Genomic DNA, 26,020 nt, shown 5'->3' with positions numbered 1-26,020 from the left:
CAAAATAAACCACAAAACAATAACTGTATGTTTGTTTGTCTTTTTTATTTTGCCATGCTACAAAAATAAGTTGTTTGCGTTGATGGCGTATGACAAAGATGTAAATATCACAAAAATCACGACAGTATTTTTTCATATTTTCTTTTAAAAATACAAACATTTTGGTAAACTAATATCCATACCTGAAAAATGCGAATATCAAAATATATTTCAATAAAAAGTCCGTATATTATTGTGGCGTTTTGCACTATTGGAAAAGTGAATCCATTTATTCCCTGTGATGTTGCAAATTTTCCATATTTGGAAAACCAAACAGGAAATCTAAATAAGAATGCGCACATCAGCAATAAACCAATTAGCTCGGCCTCGAGATGTCTTGTTTGCTTAAAAATTGTTTGGCAAGGGACTTCTCTTCAGTACTAGTTTATTGGTTTTTATAAACAACCTATGAAACTACCTTTATACAATTCCTATATTTAAGCATTTCAAGGTAGGTAGAAAAAAACTATCATTTGTATAATGCAAGTTAGAACATATAATCTTACAATATGATACAATGCAAAAGATAACCCATGAAAAGTTGGACTGCAGTCTCTCGGATCCTATGAACGGTTGACAGTTCATTTGACGTAAACAGCTTTGATTATTCAATGTTGTCAAGATTGCCAGAAGAACACGTAACCATAATGTGACACTCCCCATCAACAAGCAAGTACATTCGGGAGAAGAAAACTGTAACTTTTTGTAGCTATTAGCCAGGAGATAATATTTTTTTCCATCTGCAAAACGTAAACAATGCGTCCTGCTTGCATGCAATGGCCATGAAATACCTGCCGTTTTGTCAAAGGTACCTTAAGTGCAACCAGGGCAATCTAAAAATAGTACAGCTTCACCGGGCTGAAGAAAGTGGACATTTTGTCATGTACCATGTGTAGTGGCAAAGTGAAAACTTTAGTGCATGCCAAGGAATCTTCAGATTCTGAGATTCAAACAGCATGTAGTGTATCGTTTTTTTTTGAGGTTTGTAATGCCTAATCAGCAGTCGCTGCTTTGTACCGTTGAATGGAAAAGGAATGCTTTCCTGGCCTGGTTGTTAGCCTGTCATAACTAACATACGCAGGCCCAGGACACTTTCATTTGGTAAAAGAAGGTAGAATCATACCGTAGGAATACAATAGTGCTTATATGGCATGTACCTGGCTCGTTTTAATTCCCTTACAGGTTGAGCACAATATATACGTCGCATAACTCGTGACTTGGCCTCTAAATAGTGTTGTCTTGACATCTGGAGACCAAAAAAAAAAAAAAAAAAAAAATCTAATACACAACCTGAAACCCTTCTGACTTCAAAAAAAAAAAAAAAAAAAAAAGGAAAAGTAAAAAGGTTTAATATTCTATTGGAAACAGTACAGAGGTGTGGCTGTACACAGTGCTCGGCAGGGTCACATGGGCAGGTCGGTGCTGTTGTGGCGGGTTTTCCTGGCGGTGCCGTCGTCCCGCGGCAGCGCCCTCTGCAGGCTGGACATGGCGGCGGTGCGCTGGATGTCGATGACGGCGTACAGTTCTGTCCGGCGCGTGGGGGTCTGGGGGAGGGGCGTGGTGGGGGTTTTGGGGGTGTGGGGCCCGCTGGAGTCCGAGCCCTTCTCCTTCTCCATCTCCACCTCGATGTAGTTGAGCTGCCGCGGGGGCTCGGGCGGGCCCGGCCGCCGGAAGTCGAAGTTGAAGACGGTGGGCGTGGCCGCGGAGTCCCGCCGCCGGGCCGAGTCCAGCTTGTGGGCGCTCAGCGGCACCGCCACGTTCTCCGTGTTGACGTAGTTGTGCGCGGGGTCCAGCGCGTGCTGGTGGAGCAGGTGGAGATGGAGCGGGTGGTGGTGGTGGTGGTGGTGCTGATGGTGGTAGCCGTTGAGCGACGGCGTCTTTGGTCCGAAGGTGTCGTCCTCTTCCTCCTCCTCGTCCTCCTCGTCCTCGCCGCCCGAGCTGGGCTTGGGCGCCTCCCACACCGGCGGCAGCGCCGGCAGGTTCTCGTAGTTGAGCAGCGCGGTCCTCCGCTGGGCAGAGTTGTTGGCGTTGTGGGGGTCGGGGGAGGGCATGGGCGGGCGGATTCGCCGGGGGGCGGAGCCGTTGAGATGCTCGTGGGCGGGGCCTCCCGCCGGCGGGGCCTCCCGCCGCTCGTCGCTGTCGTAGCCGGTGTCCCCGTCGCCCGGCAACCCGTTCAGGCTCCCGGCGGGCGGAGCAGATTGTGTGGTGGCCCCGCCCCCTTGCTCCGCTGGCCCCGCCTCCTTCTGCCTCTCCTTGGCCATCAGCTGCCTCTGAACGGGCGTGGGGCCCAGGACGAATTTGACCCCCGCGGGCTCCAGGACGACGCGGGGTTCCGGAAGCTCCGGAGGGACGTCGGCCTCGCGGTCGGGGGGCTGCGGGTCCGTGGGGGAGGGGGCACCGCAGCGACCGCGCCAGTCCTCCTGCACCCCCGGCACCCCCGTGGTGTTGACGTAGGTGTGGACCTGACAGGACAGCCAGATGAGCACCAGATTTTAGCATTTTTGTTGGCAGTAATTTGTTGTCAAGGCTGTTATAATACATGTCATTAAAACATAATGCACTGCAGCAAAATTGTGCACCCTCATCAAGTACACATGCAAATGTTTTTGATCTTCTACTGCCCTTATATTACTGCCCCCCACTTTTTGGCAGAGTTGACAGAATACAGGAGCTTTATTTAACACATTGACTGTACACCTCACTTTGCAAGTCAGCTGAGTGTCATACACGTACATCTGCCACTAGATGGCAGTATTACAATTGCTAAACTCTGTGGCAGATGCTTGTTTAATGCCATCAGACCACCAGGTGTCAGCAGTGCTGAATTGCAATGACCAAATATTTAAAAAGCAAAGATGCAAGCTATGCACAAATTATTCCATTTCCAATGTAAAATCATTAGTAAAAGGCCTTTTTTGGGAAGGGGGGCGGGGCTCTTACCGGTTCCTCGGCAACCAGAAGCGGGTGCGTAGACTCCTCCCCCACGGATGGTAGGCGGGCACTCCCCACGGAGGGGTGCCGACTGGAGGGTCGTGAGGGGGCGTCGCTGAACGAGGGGTAGCGCAGCACACCGTTGGGTACGACAGGGGAAGTGTAGCCTGGAGCTGCAGGGACAGAGACGGTGTTTAATACGACTCTACCAGCCATATTCTCATATACACTCAGTACACTCCACAGCTGTACTTATAGCGAAATGTGTACACTAAAGGGGAATAAATAGCACGCCCAGTACTTATGTGGAAACGTATAATTGCAGGGGACTTTCACAAATATTCCATTCTGTAGCATGTTCTCCTTTGTCCTTATTGCAGCGCGAATGCAAAGTTATGTTATTTTTTGTTACTCAAGATAAACGGAATGAGCATATTTTTCTCAGGAACTTCCCAGTCAATTTAAACTACATCTCCCACAATGCCTTTCTTTCTCCCCTGCAGGCACAATGCAAAACGGTCGACTGCAATCTGGAACAATCAAGCAGTCGGAAAAGAAAACGGGGGGGATTGCTGTTCATCTGGTTTATAATGTAAGGAGATACTGAGGTTGTCCTTGTGATTTGAACATTGCTAAATGTGTCCAGGACAGCCATGCAAAGGGAGCCTGTAATGAACTGTGGCGCGTGCAGTAGGAGTTAAAAGAATAAAAACCCACACAAATCCGTATCTCAGTGTAGCGTAGCTGGTGTGAAGGGTGGTGACGACGTCTGTTCTTCAAATTGAGAGCTCGGTATCTTCTCTAGTAGGGCTGTATGGTGTATCTCATGATTTTTTAATCATTGGACAGGGAATTGAGTGAAATAAATGAATATTTTATTTCTGGGTAAAAAGCCTTTAAGGCATGGATCGAAATTCAAGTCCTGGAGCACTGCAGGTTTTTGCTTGTTTTTTTTTCCAATCTGCTGAGAATTTGTCTCGGAAATGTGTGTGTAGAACAGTTAAGCCAATCAGTGACTTAAATTAAGCACTTAATGTTAAAAAACATGCTGCAATCCAGCAGCCACTATAGCCCTCATAGACACTGAGTTTGAGGGTCATGCTTTAAGGATCAATTCACCGATCCCACCCTCTGAAAACACAATCGATCATTTGCATACGGATGTTGGAATTTTGTTCAGAAGATCGATTCACCGATTGACACAGAACAGCAGTAATTAATCAACTGATCGACCTCGCACAAGCTCCTCAATTATGGAGTGGATGACCACATTGTCTGCATTTCAGTATAACGTTTTGGGGGGAACATTCAGATTTAGGACACCTGGAAAGGGAACTCCGTTTTTCAGTAGACTTGTGCAAACCTGAAGTTTGAGTAGATAATACAGACTTCAAAAATGTCTGTCCCAAACATTACGGAGCACACTGTAGCCCCCAATCTGACAGAAGTCTATATAAACAATCTCGCAGGTGAGGTGCGTGTACTGTGTGTGTACAGAACAGACACTCTGGTGGGCTAGCGGGACGCTGTGATGGGCTAGCGGGATGGGGGGTGATGGGCTAGCAGGACGGGGGTGGCGGGTTGGGGCCCACACGCAAACACTCACTGGTGGGGGTGCGGGGGGTGCGGGGCACCTCTCCCTCCGCGGGGCCCTGGGGAGCCTCCAGCACGGGCTCCTCCACCACGCTGATGCTGTTGTTGTGCATGATGTCCTGCAGCATGTTGAAGATCTCCTCGGCCCGAGCGCACTTGAAGGCGAAGATCCCTGAAAGCACACCGGAGAACACGCACCACGAACCCGTCAGCACCGGCTCCCCTAGGGCTGGGCCGTACGCCCCAAATAACGACCAGCGCCACCGTGTGGCGTCCTGCCTCTCTCTTCCTCTTTAGCTCTTTAATTATGCCTGATGCGACAGAAAACACCCAAACTACAGAAGCCAGATGGAATCGATGACAACAGTCGTGCAAAGATTCCAGTGATGCTAAACTTAGAAATTAAAACAGGCATATTTGACAGTGCAGGGGGTCCCTGAAGGTACTGTTGGGGGGGTCCCTGGCTAGACTTGATACAACTATACATTGAAAATAAAACAATTTTTTAAACATATGATGGGGGTCCCCTGGATGCCTTTAAGCTTCAGTAGGGGTCCCTGGATCAGAATAAATTGAAAACTCCTGAGGTATTAACGTCATGTAGAGCTGAAGGGAAACTGGCACTGATGCGAGCTAGCTAGCCCGTTCTGATCATTACGAACAAAATCAAAATACAAATTTGGCTAGAGCTTATCGGGGTGGTTTGGTTCGGGCCATGATGAAGTCAGGCTTAGGTAGGACTGGGCCTCATTTCGAGCCCGATGCAGCCCTCTACTCTGTACTCCACATGGTAGTGCAGGGGACAGAGAACTGGAACGACTGAATGTGAAGAGGATGTATGACGCTGCTATAAGAAAGCGTTGAACAGCAACATAATGAAACGTCTCTCATGGTACTGTTGTGCTTCTTACGAGACGGCACAGACTGAGTGCATAAAATGGGAAGATTAGGTTGCTAAGGAAACAGGACGTTTTTTTGTCAGTGTCCGTGCGATGTGAACGCTGGCGTGGAGCCGAACAGAGCCGCTTAGCGTAATGGCGGCTGGGGCGGGGTTAAAGGTGGAGTTGGGGGCGGGGTTAAAGGTGGCGATGGGGGCAGGGTTAAAGGTGGCGTTGGGGCGGAGTTAAAGGTGGCGTTGGGGGCGGGGTTAAAGATGGCATTGGGGGCGGGGTTAAAGACGGCGTCGGGGGCGGAGTTAAAGGTGGCGTTGGGGGCGGGGTTAAAGACGGCGTCGGGGGCGTGGCTCACCCTGTCCGGTCTGGCAGCGGCGGCCGCTCTCGAAGGAGAAGAGGTTGGAGTCGTAGCCGTAGCGACGCAGGCACAGGTAGGGCCACCGGACGCCCTCGCGCTTGCGCGTGTGCAGGATGAGCTCCTCCTCCGTCAGCTCCATCACGCCCGAGCCCAGCTCGTTCCCGTCATCGTCCACGTTGATCACCTGCACGAAAAGGGGCGTGGTCAGAGCAGTCAGCTGCGACAGCTACAGAGCTACAAAGATGTACACGATTTCATTTTGTGGAGCTGCTTACTAACTAACGACCAATAACAACGTTGTGCACACAACACAACCTTCAATATCCAGAGTGAGCCAAACCTTCAAAGTAGGATTCCTGCACATGAGAAATACCGAACTGGGGGCTGAGCCACCAACACTGCAGATAAAATCAGGTTCTGTAGCTACTCTTAATACATTTCACCAAAATAAGCTGTCATGCTTTGAAAGCACAAAGCTTCACTACGACACATTATCAGAATCCACCATCAGAGAGAAGCCCTCTGATTGGATAAGGGAGCAGGGAGGGCTGTTCTGCTTTCTGTCCTATGGGACAGGTAAAAACCAGACCCTTTAACACCCCCCCACCCCCCTCCACATAAACCTGGGGGGGGCAAGAGAAGCAAGGGGAGAGGGAAAGAAGCATATATTGTGAAGGACTGGGAGAAACATGGAGAGCAAAAGAGAGAGAGAGAGAGGGAGGGGGAGAGAAAGAGAGAAGGGGAGAGAGAAAGAGAGAGAGAGGGAGAGAGAGAGACCCACCTTAAATTTGCTCTGATGGTTATCTGGGATCGACTCTTTGTCTGGACAGCTACAGCAGCTACCCATGGCGTCTTTAGAAGACCATTTGATCACTGGAAAGCAAGATGGACACGGGGAGACAGGGCTTCAGATAAACCGCGTATCGGCTGAAACGTACGGGACGCCGCGGAATACAGCCGAAAGGAAACGCATCACAATGCGAGCGCGTTCCTCGGCGAGCGTGAGAGGGCCTACTCCGCGTTCGGCTCCGGTCTGAAGGGGTCCGGAGTCTGCTTCAGCACCACAGGCCTCTCTTACCAGCCGGCCCTCACAAGCAAAGCACAGCCTCTTTAATACGCGTTTCAGATCCATTCAGATTAAAGGGGGAAGCAGATTGTTTAAAATGTAAATGCTTGATCAGGAAGCATCGCTGGTGCTCCATTACTGTGTGACATTTTGGCAGCTGAATAAAGGAATTGTGTGATCTGAAATGCGCCAATGATTATCATCAGGACACAACCGCCAACCCAGCAGGTTTACGTGTGACATCATACAGCCGGTCAGCATGAGATGCTATACAGAGGTTGTGATTTTTATGTTTTTGATGAATTGCTTGCCTTACATGTCTGTAGTTTTTGGACTGATATGAATACGTATTTTTCTCTAACTGAGCTGAGGGAAAATCTTTGGGGTTTTTTTTGCCTCATATTTGGTCTATAATTAAGTATTCCATTCTATTTAGACTCAAAATTTTTAATCGGAATTTCATTAAATAACCGTGAATTTCAGGGCTCTTCGCTAACATTTTTTTCCAAGGAGCACATATGGCCCGAAGCTAAAAGATTTTAGGAGCACACTGTTGCATCTCGATTAGTAGTAGTTATTTATCCAGTTAGCGCACATCAATATTCAGGAGCAGACGCTCCTAAAACGGCAGCCCTGTAGAGCCCAGCACATGTGTGATGTAGTCTGACTCGCTGACAAGCTCCCTGGGATGACTGGTGATGTGCTCCCCCTCTGAGGCCAGTAGGGGGCAGCAGGGAGCTCTTCCTGCGGTTCCTCACCTATGACCAGCCATCAACGTTCCTGCTTCCCTCCCCAGCGCCCGGCCAGTGGACATGCTTCACAACGTCATCTTCCCGGGACGGCCGGACCACACGGGCCTCCTGGGGGAGAGAGAGGGAGGGAGGGAGGGAGAGAGGGAGGGAGAGAGAGAAGGAGAGAGAGAGAGAGAGAGAGAGAAACACACTAGCGTCAGGACCACTGGATCCAATGCCACGGAGAGAAGCCGGCTACAAACGAGCGCCTTTCATTAAACAAAAAAAAAAAATGGCAGTGAGTCACCGGGCCTGCAAATGAACCTGCATGCACACAAACAAATGTCATCTTTCATCTGGTTACACTGAACTGTGCTCAGAATCGCCATGGAGACCCAGCTGCGTTCAGAATGACCACGCAGGTCAGGACACCCAAAATGACCATGCGCTCATAATTCCACTCAGAATGACCATGCAGTTATGACTCCACTCAAACAGTGTGGCTATGAGCTCAGTGACCAAGCAGTTATTATACTCTAAAATCAATACGTCCCTAAATGTTCTCCATAAGCTCATTTAGCCCTGGTGTTGGCCAGCTGACCTGCCAACACACACACACACACACTCTCTCACAAACACATACACACATGCACATACACACACACACACTCGCTCACAGACACATACACACATGCACATACACACACACACTCTCTCACAAACACATACACACACACACACTCGCTCACAAACATACACACACACACACATTCTCTCACAAACACATACACACACACACACATTCTCTCACAAACACATACACACATACACGCACGCACGCGCGCGCACACACACACACACTGGAAATGGAACTAACGTGGAGAGGATGTCATGAGCGCACGCACCAAACATCGGGCATTATACCAGGGACACGCCTCGATGCCCGGGGACCAACCGAGCGCTCAGACCGTCTCTGCGTTTCGGGGATCGATTTCACTGCAGCCGGTCAATACGCACACCCAACACGGCCCAGCCTCACGTCATCCTCACCCTCACGCGATTCCAGGAAGGATAATTCCCGCACGATACGACGAGTGGCAGGGAGCGGATACGAGCCGGCAGAGCCCAAGGACCGGCTGACCGTGGGGGGGGGACAGGGGGGTGGGGCACTTCCTTTAGGGGGGAGGCGGAATCACACAGCAGGACTGAACTGGACCCTGTGGAGATGTGAACTTGACCGTGTGAGTGTGGAGTCCACCTGCCACACACAGGTACAGTACTGAGCTGTATGAGCCAATGAGCTTCCTCCGCAGGTCTGAAATCAGCACAAAGGCCAATCAGTTTATAGAGCTCCTGGAGCTCCTGCTGCTGGTTTTGGGTGTTTCAACACTGCAGTCACTCTAAGCCACTGATTGGCTAAGGAGTCCACAGGCCTCGTATTCAAGGGCTGACATGGCTGCTGATCTTAAAGGGACCCAAGAAAACCTGCAGACACTCCTTCCTTCCAAGTCATGATGCAACATTCAAGATTAACTTAATTGTCCCGCAATGTGGAAAATTTGGCTTGGGCTTTCGCCCATGCTGCAGCCGTAAAAGACAAACATTCCACAAACAAAAAACATACAAAGATGTTAGTGAATAAAAACATACAGCAAGGTTCCTAAATGAGTGACACCCCCCAATCTAGAACGCGTGAGGAAGAGGTACATAATCTAGGCTGGATACGCGACTAGCTCACAACTATCTCCCGACTAACAAGCAAGAATCATCTCTACTAGGAAAGGGGAAAAAAAGAAAGAAAGAAAAAGAATCATCTCTGACTAGCAAGAGAGAATTATCGTCCATATCATATTAGAAAACCAGGTTTGCCCGGGGCCATGTTGCTACGATCCAGGCTGCTGGTCCCGCCCCTCCTAAGCTTGCCCACGCCCACACCCACGCAGTCGCCCTGCGCAAACCTGTCTGCTCGGTCAACACGCCGAGGTGCGTGGGTGTGCGGGGAAGGGGGGAAATCAATTATCGTAATGTGCGGCAAGACGTTTGACATTTCAAATGTAAATAACACGCTGAATCCACTGCTCTAATCCCCATCCAAATGTAATTAGCAGTACAAACCAGTTGGGATCTGCAGATTTTGAACTTTGAACATTTTACGTGTGAAGGAAGGGGTGGAGAGAATCACCTCCTCGTAAATGTCAAGACATGAATAGCGCGGTCTTATGGTGTGTATTTGCACTTTATGTCGCCGGCAATAGCAACTGTTTAACCGTTACCAGTGTGGACCGGTTAATACAGAAGCCTCACGCCCCAGACCAGTGGTGGCCATGGGAGTTCCACAGCCTCCTGGGGCTCACACCAATGGCGGTATTCATCGCAATACCTGAGCTGCTGATTGGCTAGCAACATGCAACCCGTTTTTCCAGGTGTCAGTCAAGTGTTCAATGTTGCAGAGGATGTCCAAAACCTTCAGGCCTACGCTTTTCCAAGACCATGAGCAGTCGCCGCTGTTTACCAACCAGGGAGACGAACACCATCACATTTCGCGCAAATTCCTCAACAGAAAAGTCAACAGCAACATTTATCTGTGGATTCCTGCACTTCCTGAAATGTTTGTGTTATTTGCATGTGCATTTAAAATCCACTAATTCAAAAACCACAAACTCACTGGAAAAGCTCTGTCTCTCTCACGCACACACACACGCGCACACACACACACACACACACGCTACATAACAGCAAACAGAGAAGCACATGCATTCATTTGCACCATTGCAACTGCCGGCACACAGATGCGCATAATACAAGTTTATTCAGTTTATAACAAACCCAGCTGCCAGGCAACACTAGGCATGCGGACTGGACTGTAATTGCTTAAAAAGTTTAGGAGGTTAGCAACATTTCAATGAAAAAATAATTAAATGTTCCCCTTGTACAAGTATTCAGACCCCTGTTCTGACCGGTCTGAATGAGAACTGTGGCAACAAATCTCCTTGAGTCATACAATGAGTTGATTGACCACCGTGTCTGCGTGCCAAAAAAAAAAGTGATTATGGTTTTGGGATAAAAACACCCATCATAGGGAGTGGTCAGCTAGAGCCAGTGAATTTGAAAACAACAAAAAAAAAAGAAGACGAAGAAGCTGTGTCAGCACGTCAGGGATAAAGTTGCCAAAAAGCACCAATTAGGAGAAGGATACAAAAAAAAAGAATTCTAAATGTTTAGACATCCCACAGAGTGCTGCTGACTCAGTAATGAAGACGTGGATGCAGCGAGAGACCATGTGACCTTGCCCAGAGAGGGCCATCCCTCCGAACCCAGCGACGGAACGAGAGCAAAACCACCGTGAGGGTCAACAATTACTGCAAAAATAGCTCCGGATTTCAATGGCTGAGAGCGGAGAAAGGGCTCATCACTCAATTATATCAAGGCCCGTGCGGCTAGGGAGAAAGAAGCTGTGGCTTCAGAAAGCCAGACTCAAAGGAACAAGAGTCACTCAGCGAAAAGTACAGGGAAACGGCCAGATGGGACGGAAATAGACATTTTTGGTCAAAAACGCAAACCGCACTTAACACCATCCCTACATTGAAGCGCGGTGGAGGCAGTACAAAGCCATGGGGATCCTCCTCTTCAGCAGGGACTTCCAGCACTGAAACTCAAAAAAAAAAAACTGTGTGGACACCCCTTGATCTGGGGCTGTTTTTCATGGTTTGGGCTAGACTCCTTAGTTCCAGTGAAGGAAAATCTAGCATTCTAGATGATTCTGTGCTTCCAACTTTGTGGCAACAGTTTGGGGAAAAGGCCCTTTCCTGGTTCAGCATGACAGTGCCCCCGGCATGAAGCAAGGTAATGGTAAATGGTAAATGGACTGCATTTATATAGCGCTTTTATCCAAAGCGCTTTACAATTGATGCCTCTCATTCGCCAGAGCAGTTAGGGGTTAGGTGTCTTGCTCAGGGACACTTCGACACGCCCAGGGCGGGGATCGAAGCGGCAACCCTCCGACTGCCAGACAATCGGTCTTACCTCCTGAGCTATGTCGCCCCGTCCACATAGAAATGGTTTTGATGTGGAAGAACATGACTGGCCTGCACAGAGCCCTGACCATGAAACGGTGACATGAGGGGGTCTGACAATTTCATGAAAATTTTTTTTGTCCAACAACACGCAGAATGTCCCAAAACACATTGAAAGCAGAAAGTATTGAGAAATTTTAGAATGTATCCTTCTGGAAAATCATCTGAAAAAGTGATACCTCATGTTCTCTAGTTACTGTTACTAAAGCCTATTCCCTACATTTCTTTCATACATTTGGTTGCACCTAGTCTGGCAATGATACTAAACATAGACACAAGTAAACACGCCACAACACCCAGAGGGCTATTTCTGGTCTAATTATAAAGGTCAGCAAAGTCTCTGCAGACAAAACCTAAACAAACAACTATTTTGTCTATCGGAGGGCAAAACCGAAGGGACCATGCTTTTATGACCATTTCTGGAGTACTGACACTGTAACAGTAGTTTATTTTAACACTGAATCCTTGCAAACGAAAAACAACCCATTCCTACCCTTGCCATGAGTAGTTCACAATACCATCTAGTGTCTGAAACTAAAACTACCAACCCATTTAGTACCTGTGAGCACAGCAGGTACGGAGAAGAATGAGTTTCTGTATGTGTACTGTCCAACCAGGACACGCATACACGTGCACACACACACACAAACACGCAAAAGCACAAACTTACGGATACACACATGCACACACATGTGCACACGCAAAAGCACAAACTTACAGATACACATACAGAATCAGGATCCAAAGTGCCGATCTTGATTCCAACTTTTAAGGTTCTCACTAGCCCACTAGCCATTCTCTACAGAGTATGCTCAAGGACACAGGGAAACACCACTGGACATAATACACACTTTCTCTCTCCCTCTCGCTCTCAACTCATTTCAAAAAGACCTGCTATCTCATTGGCCTATCCACAAAATACCAGCAGTTCATTGGCTAGTGCATAATCTACAACAATCTACAACTCTATTTGCCCTTGTGAACTTTCACGTGAACTCAAACAAGAGCCCTCACATGAGTAGAGTCTCCATTTGCTTTTTGTAGAGTGGACTAAGGGGGTAAATCTGATATATTGATTATTGTAGTCATTTGAGTGGATTACTGCAGAGATACAGTGAAGCTGCCCAGAGGGTAAACTAATAACCGAGCCTGCCAATAAATGTCACAAAGGAACATCTATAGAAGTCCAGAAAACCGAAGAGAGTAAGGATGTTTCCTCTACCCACGGGGATTAAGTGTTCAAACTATAGCACATCAGTGAGAGAATAAATGATAACATCTCACACTGGAAGCAGAAAACTCGGGGACTTAAAACTTGAAAAGCTTTTTGGAAGACACAAGAACTGTCCCATTTTTCAACGTCTGTATTAGTCCATTGTAATGGCCTCACAGACGTAAAGCAAAAACCATCATTCACATTCAGAGCAATGCAAACCAAATAATACACTATTTCATTAGGAATCTGACGCACAAGAAGTTTGTGAACTCACATTACACAGATTTATCTCATACCTGCACCATGAGGCCCTAATAAATTGATGCTCATTATTTTAAAAGGTGCACAAGTTTACATTTCAAATTTTAGAACAAACTTCAAGGATTAAGTCACATGAGTGGCATCAACACACACACTCCACACCCTAAAACACACACAAGCAAACCAGCACCCAACAGACCTCCCCCATCACCACCCCCAAAGCATACACTCCGCAACACATACACACACACACACACCCCACCACCATCCCCAAAGCGTGCGTGCGCACACACACACACACACACACACACACACACACACAGTGTAAGAGATTCATAAGCCAGTGATGTCTCACACACACACACACACACACACACACACACACAGAGTAAGAGATCCAGAAGCCGTGATGTGACACACACACACACACACACACACACAGAGTAAGAGATCCCGAAGCCTGTGATGTGACGCACGCACGCACGCCACAAGCCAGTGATGTCTCACACACACACACACACACACACACACAGAGTAAGAGATCCCGAAGCCTGTGATGTGATGTGACGCGCGAACGCACACACGCACGCATGCACACTCACACAGTCACACGCACACACGCACACACACACACACACACACAGACACACACACAGTCCCCTTGCCCTCTCTGTGGCATTCTTCTGCAGGCCGACCCCGTCGCCAAGGCAACCCTGCGCTCCTATTATGTCCAGCTGGTCTTTTTTATTTTGAAAACGCGGCCCCTCGCTAGCGGCCGAGCGCTTCGTCTCAAACGGGGGGGGGGGGGGGGGGAGTTTACTTTAACTCCCACACTGTTTCAGCGGCGGTGGCTGGGGGGGGGGGGGGGGGGGGGGGGGCAGGGACCTCCAGGCCTCGTGGTATCAACGCTAAAATGGCCCAGAGCTCAGCCAGGCCTCCACTGCAGCTGGAGAGAGCGCTCATACCAAAATAATAAAAAAAAAAAGATAAATTAAAACTGAAAACTTGGACCACTTAAATTCCACTAGACTGTCGGTCTTACAACAACTAATATGATTACCAAGACTACTACTACAACTACTACTACTACTACTAATACTACCACCAGCACTACTGCTACTACAACTATTACTATTACCAATACTACTACTAATAATTTTAGTGCACTTCACACAAGCGATGAGGCTGACTGTTTGGACAGTTGCACGCGTGCACACTTTTGAGTGAACAAATTCCACCTTATAGAGACCGCCGTAAGATTATAGACATTCACATAAATATTTTGCTATGATTAATAACAATACGGATTATATTTTTTTACGTTGTATTGATTGGATCGGATCATTTCCCGTTTCACCCCTAATGTGATCATGTGACGCGTTTCTGTCGATAACATTGGAGCTGCAAGACTGTGCTTCTGATTGGCAGTTAAATGAACACCCATTTGGTAGAAGTGATGTTTTTTTCCCAGAAGCATTTTCACGAGGCCTCTGAAGTTTCGAGCACTAAAAGAGAAAAAACACGGGCCAAAAGAATGCCGATGCCAAACATAGCAGCAACGATTGTTACTGCGTTCAAAAGATATTTCATAATTAGTTTCGGTTAATCACCCAGCCTAACAATAGCCCTTGGAAAGAGCACACGGCACAACAATGGTGTTGCTGTCAGCTGTCCAAAATGCCAAAATTAGACAATAAACCTGCAATTAGACAGTACAGAGGTAGGTTAAAGGACACGTGATCAATATTTCAAAACGAGCAAACTTGACTCTACAGAGCAGACATCAGATTATCAAGCTACTCCAGCAACAGAGTGGTCCACAAGGGAAAGACTCAAAGCACTTTGGTGAAATGAAGACGGTTCCAGTTTCATTCATGGAAAGCACCGGTTTCCCGTGCAGTTGGTGGCATTTAGGACATCTGAAAAACGTTTGCACTTCATACGGGATATAAAATCAATATGAATATTTTGGTCTGGTCGTACTTGCACGCCATAAAATATATTCTATTGAAACATTGTTTTAGATTTTTATTTCTATATTATTTTCATTTTGCCATTTCAAATTTAGCCGCAACAAATTGGTTGTGGGCCAAAACACTTCAATGACCTGGTGGCCCTCGCGAGTCTATCCGCGTCTGGTATGCATAATATTTCTATTGTTTAGAAAAGGCCAATAAGCAAATATGGTCGCACGAAAGCAAGTGCTGCCATGAATTACAGAAACAGCTGAAGGCATTCATCAACTCCATGTGTACGCACATCAATGCTCACAGAACTTACCTGCAAATGGACATATCAGCTGGTCTTGCTGTATAAGGGGGTCTGGGGGGGCTAAACAGCTACATTTCGAAACCAAATGATCTGCCCCCCCCACAGACTTATTATGCTGCAGACGGGTGGCATCCAACACCCGTACAGAACATTTGGAACTGATTTGGCACAAGGCTGCATATGCAATGGCTTCAGTGTGGACATTCTCTTGACCCCATTAATCACTGCTTGCAGCTATATTTATTCTCTTTTTTTTTTTTTTTTTTTAAAGCAGCGACTCATACATACACCCCAGATAAAGGCATTTTTTAAATTCCTCCAGCGTCTTTTGCCTGTTCTTGAATTATCAGAGTAGCCCAACACAGAGTAAGAAACAAGGTGTTAACAGCCAGTCTGGGAGCCATTTCAGATGCTGAAGAAGAAAAAAAACACAGTGTAAAAACAGATATAGCCTAGCAAGGTGCATCGAGCTTCACTTTGCTCTGCAGCTTGGAAGTCCAAGACTACTAATAATGTTGCAGCCAGTTTCCGTTCCATACCCACCGCGATGAGACCTACAGTCAGATATGAGACATACATTCAGCTATGAGACCTACAGTCAGATATGAGACCTACAGTCAGCTATGAGACCTACAGTCAGATATGAGACCTACAGTCAGATATGAGACCTACAGTCAGATATGAGACCTACAGTCAGATATGAGACTTACAGTCAGCTATGAGACCTACAGTCAGATATGAGACCTACAGTCAGATATGAGACCTACAGTCAGCGATGAGACCTACAGTCAGATATGAGACCTACAGTCAGCTATGAGACCTACAGTCAGATATGAGACCTACAGTCAGCTATGAGACCTACAGTCAGCTATGAGACCTACAGTCAGCTATGAGACCTACAGTCAGATATGAGACCTACAGTCAGCTATGAGACCTACAGTCAGCGATGAGACCTACAGTCAGATATGAGACCTACAGTCAGCGATGAGACCTACAGTCAGCTTGGCAGATTAGGCTCATTAGCACAAAAAGCAAGGGATGGAAATTCCATCATCTCTCACTTGCGAGTCAAATTTTTAAAGACAAAATGTAACTTGTGAGCTGCGATGCAATGCGATAGCACGCATTCCCATCCCTGTCAAACTGTACGGTTCGCGTAAAAACAGAAAGAATACATTTCTCAGGGTATCGGATATCTCAGAGAGTATTCTGTGCATTGTGTAATATGGATCATATGGCTGATTCGGTTGTGTAATCAGTTCGAAGGCTGTTCAGAGTTAACCCGACGGGGTTCGCAGTTAACATAACCACGTTTGAAGCAGAAAAAGAAATGTAGTATCTGTGAGAGATGCATTTATTCTTGGCATGCAACTACGCTCAGTGTGTGTGGGAGGTGATGGTCCTCTGCCACAGCAGAGTGCTGTACGCAGAGCCGTGTGTGTGTGTGTGTGTGTGTGTGTGTCACCGTCCGTGTGTACATGTGTGCGCTTGTGTGCATATGTGTATGTGTGTGTGTGTGACCGTCCGTGTGTACATGTGTGCGCTTGTGTGCATATGTGTGTGTGTGTGTGTGTGTGTGTGTGACCATCCGTGTGTACATGTGTGCGCTTGTGTGCATATATATGTGGGCGTGTGTGTGTGTGTGTATGTGCGTGTGTGTGAGTGTGTGTGCGTTCTCAACAAAAACGTGTCTGCTTAAACTGTGAGTGCATAGATAGCTACACATAATAAGATGGTATACAAATATGTAAATTTGGGATGTTAACATCGAAGATATAAAGCCTCATTCCCTAATGGTTGTTACTTTAACAGACAGAAAAATAACATGCTGTCCAATCCAGCCCACACAAGCTTTGAGCTCCTGCTCTCTCACATGTAACCTGCCACTCAAATCGTATTAAACAGCGCTCTGCTGGATCGCTTCGGAGTGAAACTGAGAAAAGGACTTGTTTTCACACCAGTTAAATGTCATCCTAGTGCAGCCCGAGCGATGAGACCGTTTCTCGGCTGAATTGCAGCCACCGACACGCAAACACGCAGCCGAGATTAACTTTCTGCAATTCACACGAGCACTCTGCTCCCAGGAACATTAATTATCCGAAAATTGGGAGCGAAAGCCCCCAAAATGCAGGACGGGCAGCCAAAAATCCAACTGGAGGGTACGCCCTGTTTAACACATCAGCCTGTTACCATTAGGCCAAAATCATAAAAAACAGCCAATGCTAAAATGCTGTGAGCTGCAGCCTGGTTATATAATGTGCAATTACCAATGTCCTCTTACCTTTTTACAATAGAACACTGAATAACGTGTAAAGAGCAAATCGCCTATTAGCAGGGTAAGTAGGACCCATCCACAGTCACCCATGCCTAACGTCATGGCACAATCCTCTCCATTTCCACAGAGCACAGCAATACGGCGGGGGGGGCGAGTGCAGAAACTGGAACCGTATAACTGTAACTATAACTACAGCTCAGTGTGAGGACTGTGGTGTGAAACTGCTCCTGGAACCTTCAACATGAAAAGAACTGGGGTTGACTGCATTCTGTCAATCACTGCTGACGTTTCACCAGCACTGCACATCACAGAAACTTTATTTACAAGACTGCTGACCCGGGTCGGTACATAGCGGGGGCGGTGTTGATGTGGGGATGGTGCTGGATCCAGACTTCATGAGGGCTTCTGGAAGAGATTCTTCTCGATTGTTTGTCTAAACTACGATTCCCAGATTCTTTGCAAGCCTATCAGCTAACCCTTGAAAATGAAACATCTTCAAGCCAGTCACGGACTGGATGTTTACATTCTAACAAGGTCAGCATGCTACAGAGGTGAGCAAACGCACAAGCTCTCAAAGGACAAACAATAAAAAGCTCAACACCATCAGCGCTACGGTGTCAAAGACAACACCAAGCAGATCCAACTTACTGCAATTTGTTTAACCCTTTGAAGAGTAGGTTTTTTGGTATGTTTTTTTTTTTCCTTCTTTTTTTCCCCAAAATCAGAGTCAGTGTTCTGGAACTCCACTGCTGTCAGTCACCAGCAGTGACTGTGACATCGGCGTCAGAATGTTCTGTTAAGAACATTCTAATCACATTTTGTGACCCTACACCCAGTTAATATCAGTCGGACCACGGCTGTTGGAAGTTGTGACAGTTCTCTCTAACACACTTTTAAACTACAATCATACATTCGAAAGATACCCCTCTCCAAAAGAGACCCCCTCCCACCTGTCCCTTCAAGTGTTCTAAACATTAGTCTACAAAAAATGAGGGGAGAAGAAAAAAAAAAATAAAATTAAAAAAAAAAAAAAACCAAGATTCAGTTTGAAACCGTAACTGTATTTCACAATTTAGGCTGACAGAATGCCTTTGGGTGCAGAACGGGAGGTCAGGCGTTCGACGGAATGCCACAACAATTGATTTAATTGATAAGAGTGGGCGAGAAGCGTGCCTCGACACAAGAGTGAGGCAATCGGCCCGGTGAATAAGGTTTCGGGAATGGTGGTGTGTGTGTGGGCAGTTTGGGCGCTCGGCTAGGTGCGCCTGAGTAGGAATGGGCTTTGGAAAAATCCACTGGAGCCAAGAGCATTCTGGGATGGGGATAAAAACTTCCCTCCTTAAGAGTTCAACCCAACGGTGGTAATGGAGCGGCAGTTGGGTCATGCTGCACTCTGAATTACCAGACTACCCAGCAGCTACGCCGTTTCACGATATGCACAATGTGATTTACATTACAGGCATTTAGCAGACGCACAATGTGATTTACATTACAGGCATTAAGCAGACGCTCTTACTCAGAGCGACTGACACAACATGTGACATCCCATTTTACACTGAATCCATTTATACAGATGGATATAGGCCTATACTGAAGCAATGCAGGTTAAGTACCATGCTCAAGGGTACAACAGCAGTGTCCTACCTGGGAATGGAGCCTGTGACCTCAGGGTTACAAGACCAGTTCCCTACCCATTATACTACTACTTTACTTGAGCCTAGCAATATAAATGAACTACCAAACAACATTTTTAATGATTGTGGATATTGATGTGCATAAATCTGTGTGCGCTGTTTGACACTGCAGTCAGAATTCCTGGCAGTGCACACTGGCACAGTTTAAAATGTGCCTCTGAACATCATTCTGTTACCATGGAATTGCCCTAAACTGATCTGGCAACGGAAGAACGGCGTACTGTTCTACCCGTAAAAAATAAGCAGATAACTGCAACAGACATAAAATAAACATATCCTGATTAAAACAGAGGGTGAATTATGACCCTGAAAATGGGTGTTCCACGGTCCAGAATGAACCCTGTCCACTGCAGAGGACTATGCAGGAGTCTCACAGGCCACTGCCCAATGGGGGGGTAGGGGAGGGGGGCCAATCGAATCAGGAGGGTATTCCCCACCTCACTGCCCTACAGGATCTCCTCGGGCCAATCCGGCACACCCCCCACCCCCACCCCCACCTAATGAAGACGTTGCCTGCAGCAGAGACTGCACAGCTCAGCATGAAGAGCACCAACACAGAGCTTTTATTTTACACTCCGTTCATTTTATCGTACATGTACATACAGTTCCCCCTCCCACATACAGCCCCACTCCCACACACACACACTTCTGTATGTACTGGTATACAGTGTTTCACGCTGAGCGTTTACCGTTATACAGTGAGAACGGTATGCTACTGTAATGCCCAATTTCCCCTGGGGATCAGGAACCTTATCTGTACCCGTACGATCAGTTATCTGGCCTGTATCTGTACAATATGCACTCACAGTGATGGGCCAGACCTGAGTTCCAAACTGGGGGTAGAAAAGAAAATTATTTTTGGCTGGACTGCAACAGCAGGGCCAGCCCTACAAACACGAATGTCTGTGACTGACTGAGTGAGTGAGTGATGAAGTTACACCATTGGTCGGCCGAGTTATGAAGTCACACCATTGGTCGGCCAGATCACGTGTGTTGGGTCCAGCCATACACTAGGTTTTAACCTGGTCTTGTTTTTATTTTACAAAGTCCCGTTCTTGTTTGTGTTTTGCGTGGGCCGTCGACGTGGGACTCTGATCGGAAGGGCACTGCTGATAAAAAAAAACACTTCAACTGACCAGCTTCAATGTGGGGGGGATTAGAGACTGAGGGGGGCAGAATGGGACGGAAGGACGTCACACTAAATTTATATATTTTGATTGTTCCGTCTCCACCAATGTGCGGCACTACATCACACAACTAAAGATCCGGTTCAAAAAAATTACAAAAACAGCGAGATTTTTTTTCTCCATCTTTTGTTTACATTTCTACAGCCTAAGGTCACCTAAGGTTTGCTTATAAGCATGCACTAGCATTTTACACACAGGCAAACAACGGTTCCAAAAAAGTTGAGGCTTGCCTTCCTTACAAAAACGATCCCACAGCTAAGGCACAAACACTTCTTTCCGCCAGGGTTCGAGTGAGAAACACAACTCCCTCCCCCACAGCCACTCTGAGCTGCACACTGCCCCGCGTTTCACTCTGACTTCACTGGGCATGCTCAAACCGCTATTAAAACCCCCATCTCCATAAACACAGTCACGCTCATCACTCGCTCACACGGAAACGTCGCTGTCACTCGCACACACGGAAACGTCGCTGTCACTCGCACACACGGAAACGTCGCTGTCACTCGCACACACGGAAACGTCGCTGTCGCTCTCTCACACGGAAACGTCGCTGTCGCTCGCTCACACGGAAACGTCGCTGTCGCTCGCTCACACGGAAACGTCGCTGTCACTCGCACACACGGAAACGTCGCTGTCACTCGCACACACGGAAACGTCGCTGTCACTCGCACACACGGAAACGTCGCTGTCGCTCTCTCACACGGAAACGTCGCTGTCGCTCTCTCACACGGAAACGTCGCTGTCGCTCGCTCACACGGAAACGTCGCTGTCGCTCGCTCACACGGAAACGTCGCTGTCGCTCGCTCACACGGAAACGTCGCTGTCGCTCGCTCACACGGAAACGTCGCTGTCGCTCGCTCACACGGAAACGTCGCTGTCGCTCGCTCACACGGAAACGTCGCTGTCGCTCGCTCACACGGAAACGTCGCTGTCGCTCGCTCACACGGAAACGTCGCTGTCAGTGAGGCTAAACAAGAAATCCGCCCAGTTTCAGAGCGATGTTCCTTCCCAGTTTCCGAGGAAGGCGAGAATCAGACAGATCATGTGGTCAAATAAGCATGACAAGAGAAGCACATTTTATCTTTTTTTTTTGCTTCCTTTCCAGATTTCTTCCAAATTCCTTTCATACCAACAACCACAAGAATAAAGATTGATATGAATGAAAACGGAAAATGAAATGAACTGTTTGTCTGCCACGCGATTGGTGGGGTGGGGTGGGGTGGGGTGGGGGGGTGGGGGTTCAATTCAGAGCTTTTTCAGCTTCATTTGGCTGGAATTTATCAGGAAGCCAAAACACACTCATGTAAACCCACAAGGGAAAAATCAGACACTTCTGCAGCAACTCTAACAGCAAAAGCGTCGCTACACAAGACGCTCTCACCACACAGGCATCTACAGACGGGGACGGGGGGGACGGGGGGCAGGGGGGGGGGTTAGGGGCTTACGTTATCCGCTGTAATTTGTTTAGTCTTAAGCAGCGGCCGTTTCCCGGTACCTCTGACTTCTCGGGCCTTCCTGCCGGCAGTCAGTCTGTCCATCTCTCCATTACACACCGAGGCCAGACTGACTGGACACCAGAGATGCCAATTACAAGGCATGATGGGAAGGCTGTAACCGCTACATCCACTTCAGAATGAAATCACGTGCACCAGAAGGCTTTCGAAGAGCCCAGATGGAGTGGAGTCACGGTACCACTGTGTCACGAAGAAGAACCCTCTTCTAACAGTGACACGACTGGTCGCGTAGTGAAAACGAATTTAAGCCATTCTCATGTGCTGCAATGAAATACGGGCTTTGCAACGCCAAGGAGGGAACATAACCGATCTCTCTGCAGTCCAGACACTGCAAACGTTACTCTTAAATTCACAGGCATTTAGTCAATGTGAAACTCTTGGGACTCTTCACATTTTATGTTATCAGCTAAGTAGAGTGAATAAATTAATGGTGCACACTGTAGCAGGTGAATCTTGTGGAAGGGTGAATTAAACCCTGAAAAGGAGAGGTATAAATGCCTCAGTGTGTGTGTGACAGCAGTCTGTGCAGATGCATTATTAATGTTCTGGGTTTGCAAAGCAGCAAAATGTATAACATTTACATTTACTGTAAACCTTGTAGGAACCATAATCTTATTTTCATGGGAGTTGCTTGGCGGGTGCAAAAAAAAGTTTTTTTTTAGTTTTTTTTTTTTTTTTTAAATGAAATGTTTTTAATAAATTTTAAAAACTCACAGAATATTAAAAAGCATAATGGCACATTGCTCATTTTCAGCATCACAGTTCCTCCCAGGCAGGGAAATTTCTGTGCTCTGGATAATGTACAAGTCATGTTTCAACCTGCGGTGGCAACAGGTTTTGGGCAGCATTGCACAAACACAAACAGGCATTTCACCTGAGGACTGGAGAAACGTCCGAGCCCAAAGACACCAGAGACAGGGACCATTACAGCCGCAGTGCGGTCTGCAGTCCGGCACAGACACTCTTCTGTACCTGAACACATTTTAAAACCCATTACTGACGCTGATGCATAGAGACATCATAAAGCAGGTGTCACGTTTATAACGATCCCTGGAGAAAATAAGGTTGAAGTGCATTCGCCCCTGACTCACAAGCGTGATCATAACGTGCAGTCTAGTCAGCTACAAACAGTCTTCATCATCCTCATTACAGAGACAACTCACCATCACTCCCACCAGTGTGTGCCCATGCTTACTGTATCCCATAATGCAACACTCAATACTGCAGCCTTTCCCTGAGTGAGAGCAATAAGGAAGACTAGCACAGACCTGGCCAATAACGTTCTTCCCAGAAAAGCTGAACGTTGCTGTTATACCCGAGAAACGCATTAAACAGCGTGTTTTAGAAGAAGGTTCCTTCCATTGCTCTCCTTCCATTCCACTCCTTCAGAAACGTGCTGCCAACAATTTCATCCTCCTCACAAGTTTCTCTGACATGCAGTGTACCATTTAAACCATACACAAGCTGATGCTAAACAAACACACAAAAAAGCATGACAAAAATGGGCACACAGTAACCTTCCAATTTCAGTTCCCTGGCTACAGTTCCAGAAAAGGTTCCTCTGGTGGAAAAGGGCCAATAGATTATGATCACACTGCCCTTCCCACATCTCTGATGAATTAGCATATCAATTGTGCTGGGAAAGGTAAACAAACCATCCTTGCCCTGCAGTAGACATCAAATAAATGCACATTTATTCAATGGACGTGTGAGAAAAGCAAACATTACAGAAAATTTTAGCAGATGAAAATGTACCACTTTGAAAACGGATGGATGCATTTTCAGCAAACCAAGGACGTCAGCTTGTTGGATGGGTGTGACACTTGCGGCGAGTTTTTTTTTTTTTTTCAAATTACATTTGATATCCCTGCACAGTAAATAAACTCGTCATTCTACAACCTGGTGTTTACAGCTTATATAGAAGCACCAATCGATCTCATTAGTTCAATTAGCGGAGTGCACTTGAACAGCCCAAGTGGTTAGCTTGTGCACACATGGGTTAAAGAGACATTTCAAAGACTTTCCTTGCCATTCATCACAGCTTATATGGAGTGAGAGCACTTGTTACCCAATGCTACATGACAGGTATGAATACAAAGCCGCTGTTCGATGCTGATTAAGTGACAGTGAAACTCATCCTGCGCCAACACATGAATCCAACAGTTATAACGTTATTTGGGATGAATCTTTTCAATTCATTGTATTAGCTTTCTCATGCCGTGATGCACGTGAAAAACTACCGGCCAAACAACGACAGAGCCGAATTCAGCCTTTGGAACATATGAACATATTTTGCGATACGTGATGGCAGACAAATTATGCAGATTTTTGGGACGGAAGCAAGAAGCGGCAGATTCAGTGCGAGATTACCGCAATCTTCATCAGTTATCTCGTTTCACTGCAATCACATTGCTGGACACTAATCACGATGGAGTCTACTCACCACGCTTCCCATATAGCCATATTATAAGTGGATTAGTAGCTACGAATCCGTTTCGGGTCTATCGAATGTTGGCTAGAGCTAGCTAAATTAGCATCGTATAATCGCGATCTGACTGTCGATACTACTATAGTTTTGGCTGCAACATCGTCCTCTGTTTTTATAACTGGCTAAATATTACACAGGACCGCGAGCACACACAAAACAAAAACTTCGCCAGCTAGCATAACTATCAGTTAGCTAGCTAACTTAAACGGAATTCCTGAAATGTTTTCATAAAAGGCGTCCCTCCCCAATTCACATTAGCTACGTTAGACTAACTTAACGTTACTCTACAACAACGCGTTAGCGAAGTAATATTTGGAATGAATATATACGTCGAAAACTGAAGTCCCCCATAACGACCATTGGTCAATCAAACAGTACAACAAATTCAGGATACCAAAAACCACAAAACATAATATACGACAGGCTAGCTACGACGTTAATTAGTCTCACTACTTTTCTCCTGATCAGAGTGCCTACGTTAGCTTAGTAGCTACCCGGGCTAACTCCATAGATCGCCAACTATTGCGAACTCCTTGCAAACTGGATAACTTTACCAGCTAGTAACTTCCAACGATTCAGCTCTTAGAGACTGTGATCAACATGTTTGAAATGGCAGTACCAATTTAAAACAAATAAATAGTTCTATACAGGTAGCTGGATAGACAGCAACTACATGTTGGAGGTTAACAAAGTTACTTTACGTTATAGTGCGAGACTAACGTTGGCCATAGCGTAAATTCGCTACTTGGCTAACGTTAATTAGCTCGTCACAACTCGCATCGCAAATCTGTGTATGACTTTGCTAGGTTGCTGGCTAGCAATGAAAAACATCGCCCACTCGTTTTCACGGTAGCGATCTTAATGTTCGCTACTGGTAAAAAGCAAACTAGCTATTGCGATTTAATCCCTTCGAATACTTAAGCGCGAAACACCACAATTCAGCATTTAACATATAATGAATGAGATCTTACTAGACTAGTCTAATACTTACGAAAAAGAGAAATATGTCGGAGAAATCGAAACACGCACAGCGTCTTCTCCCAGTAATAGATCTGAGAATCCCGTATTTTGTACAACGTCTGTGGTCAAAAAAATGTTCGTCTCCTGACTCAAAATAGGATCCAAAACCAATCTCGGTCTCTTCACTCCCCACTCCTCCCAGAGCGCCAAAACAATCACCAAACTTCCAAAGGTGAATTTTTTACTCCACAGAAAACCTGTCCGAACGCTGAAGTTCCGCCCAGTTTATCCCCGGTGCTTCCTTTTCCCGGTACTGTGAGATAAAATCCACTTAAATGTGTGCAAATGTATTGAAACAGCTATCCAAAATAAGGCAGCCTGTTTCTGTAGTCTACCAGCTAATTCTTTCGACTACACACAGCGGAGAGCTCTGGGCCTTGTCGCTGGTTGTTCTGTCTGCAATTGCATCC

At 46.7% G+C, this 26,020-nt stretch overlaps 1 protein-coding gene across 1 annotated transcript; it reads right to left on the bottom strand.

The window, feature by feature from the left end:
* Positions 1-26: 26 nt before the first annotated feature.
* LOC118232648 (fibroblast growth factor receptor substrate 2-like) lies at positions 27-26,020 on the bottom strand. The gene is made up of 7 exons (XM_035427737.1): positions 25,582-26,020; positions 7,639-7,740; positions 6,596-6,687; positions 5,812-5,998; positions 4,577-4,735; positions 2,980-3,143; positions 27-2,501 (listed from the first exon to the last, which is right to left on the bottom strand). Exons 3-7 carry the CDS (start codon positions 6,659-6,661, stop codon positions 1,443-1,445), a joined length of 1,635 nt encoding a protein of 544 aa, XP_035283628.1. The 5' UTR covers positions 6,662-6,687; positions 7,639-7,740; positions 25,582-26,020; the 3' UTR covers positions 27-1,442.

The sequence above is a fragment of the Anguilla anguilla genome, chromosome 7, assembly GCF_013347855.1.
Source record: "Anguilla anguilla isolate fAngAng1 chromosome 7, fAngAng1.pri, whole genome shotgun sequence".
NCBI lineage: Eukaryota > Metazoa > Chordata > Actinopteri > Anguilliformes > Anguillidae > Anguilla > Anguilla anguilla.
The sequence above is the reverse complement of the archived record's forward strand: the minus strand, read 5'-3'. Positions and strand labels throughout refer to the sequence as shown.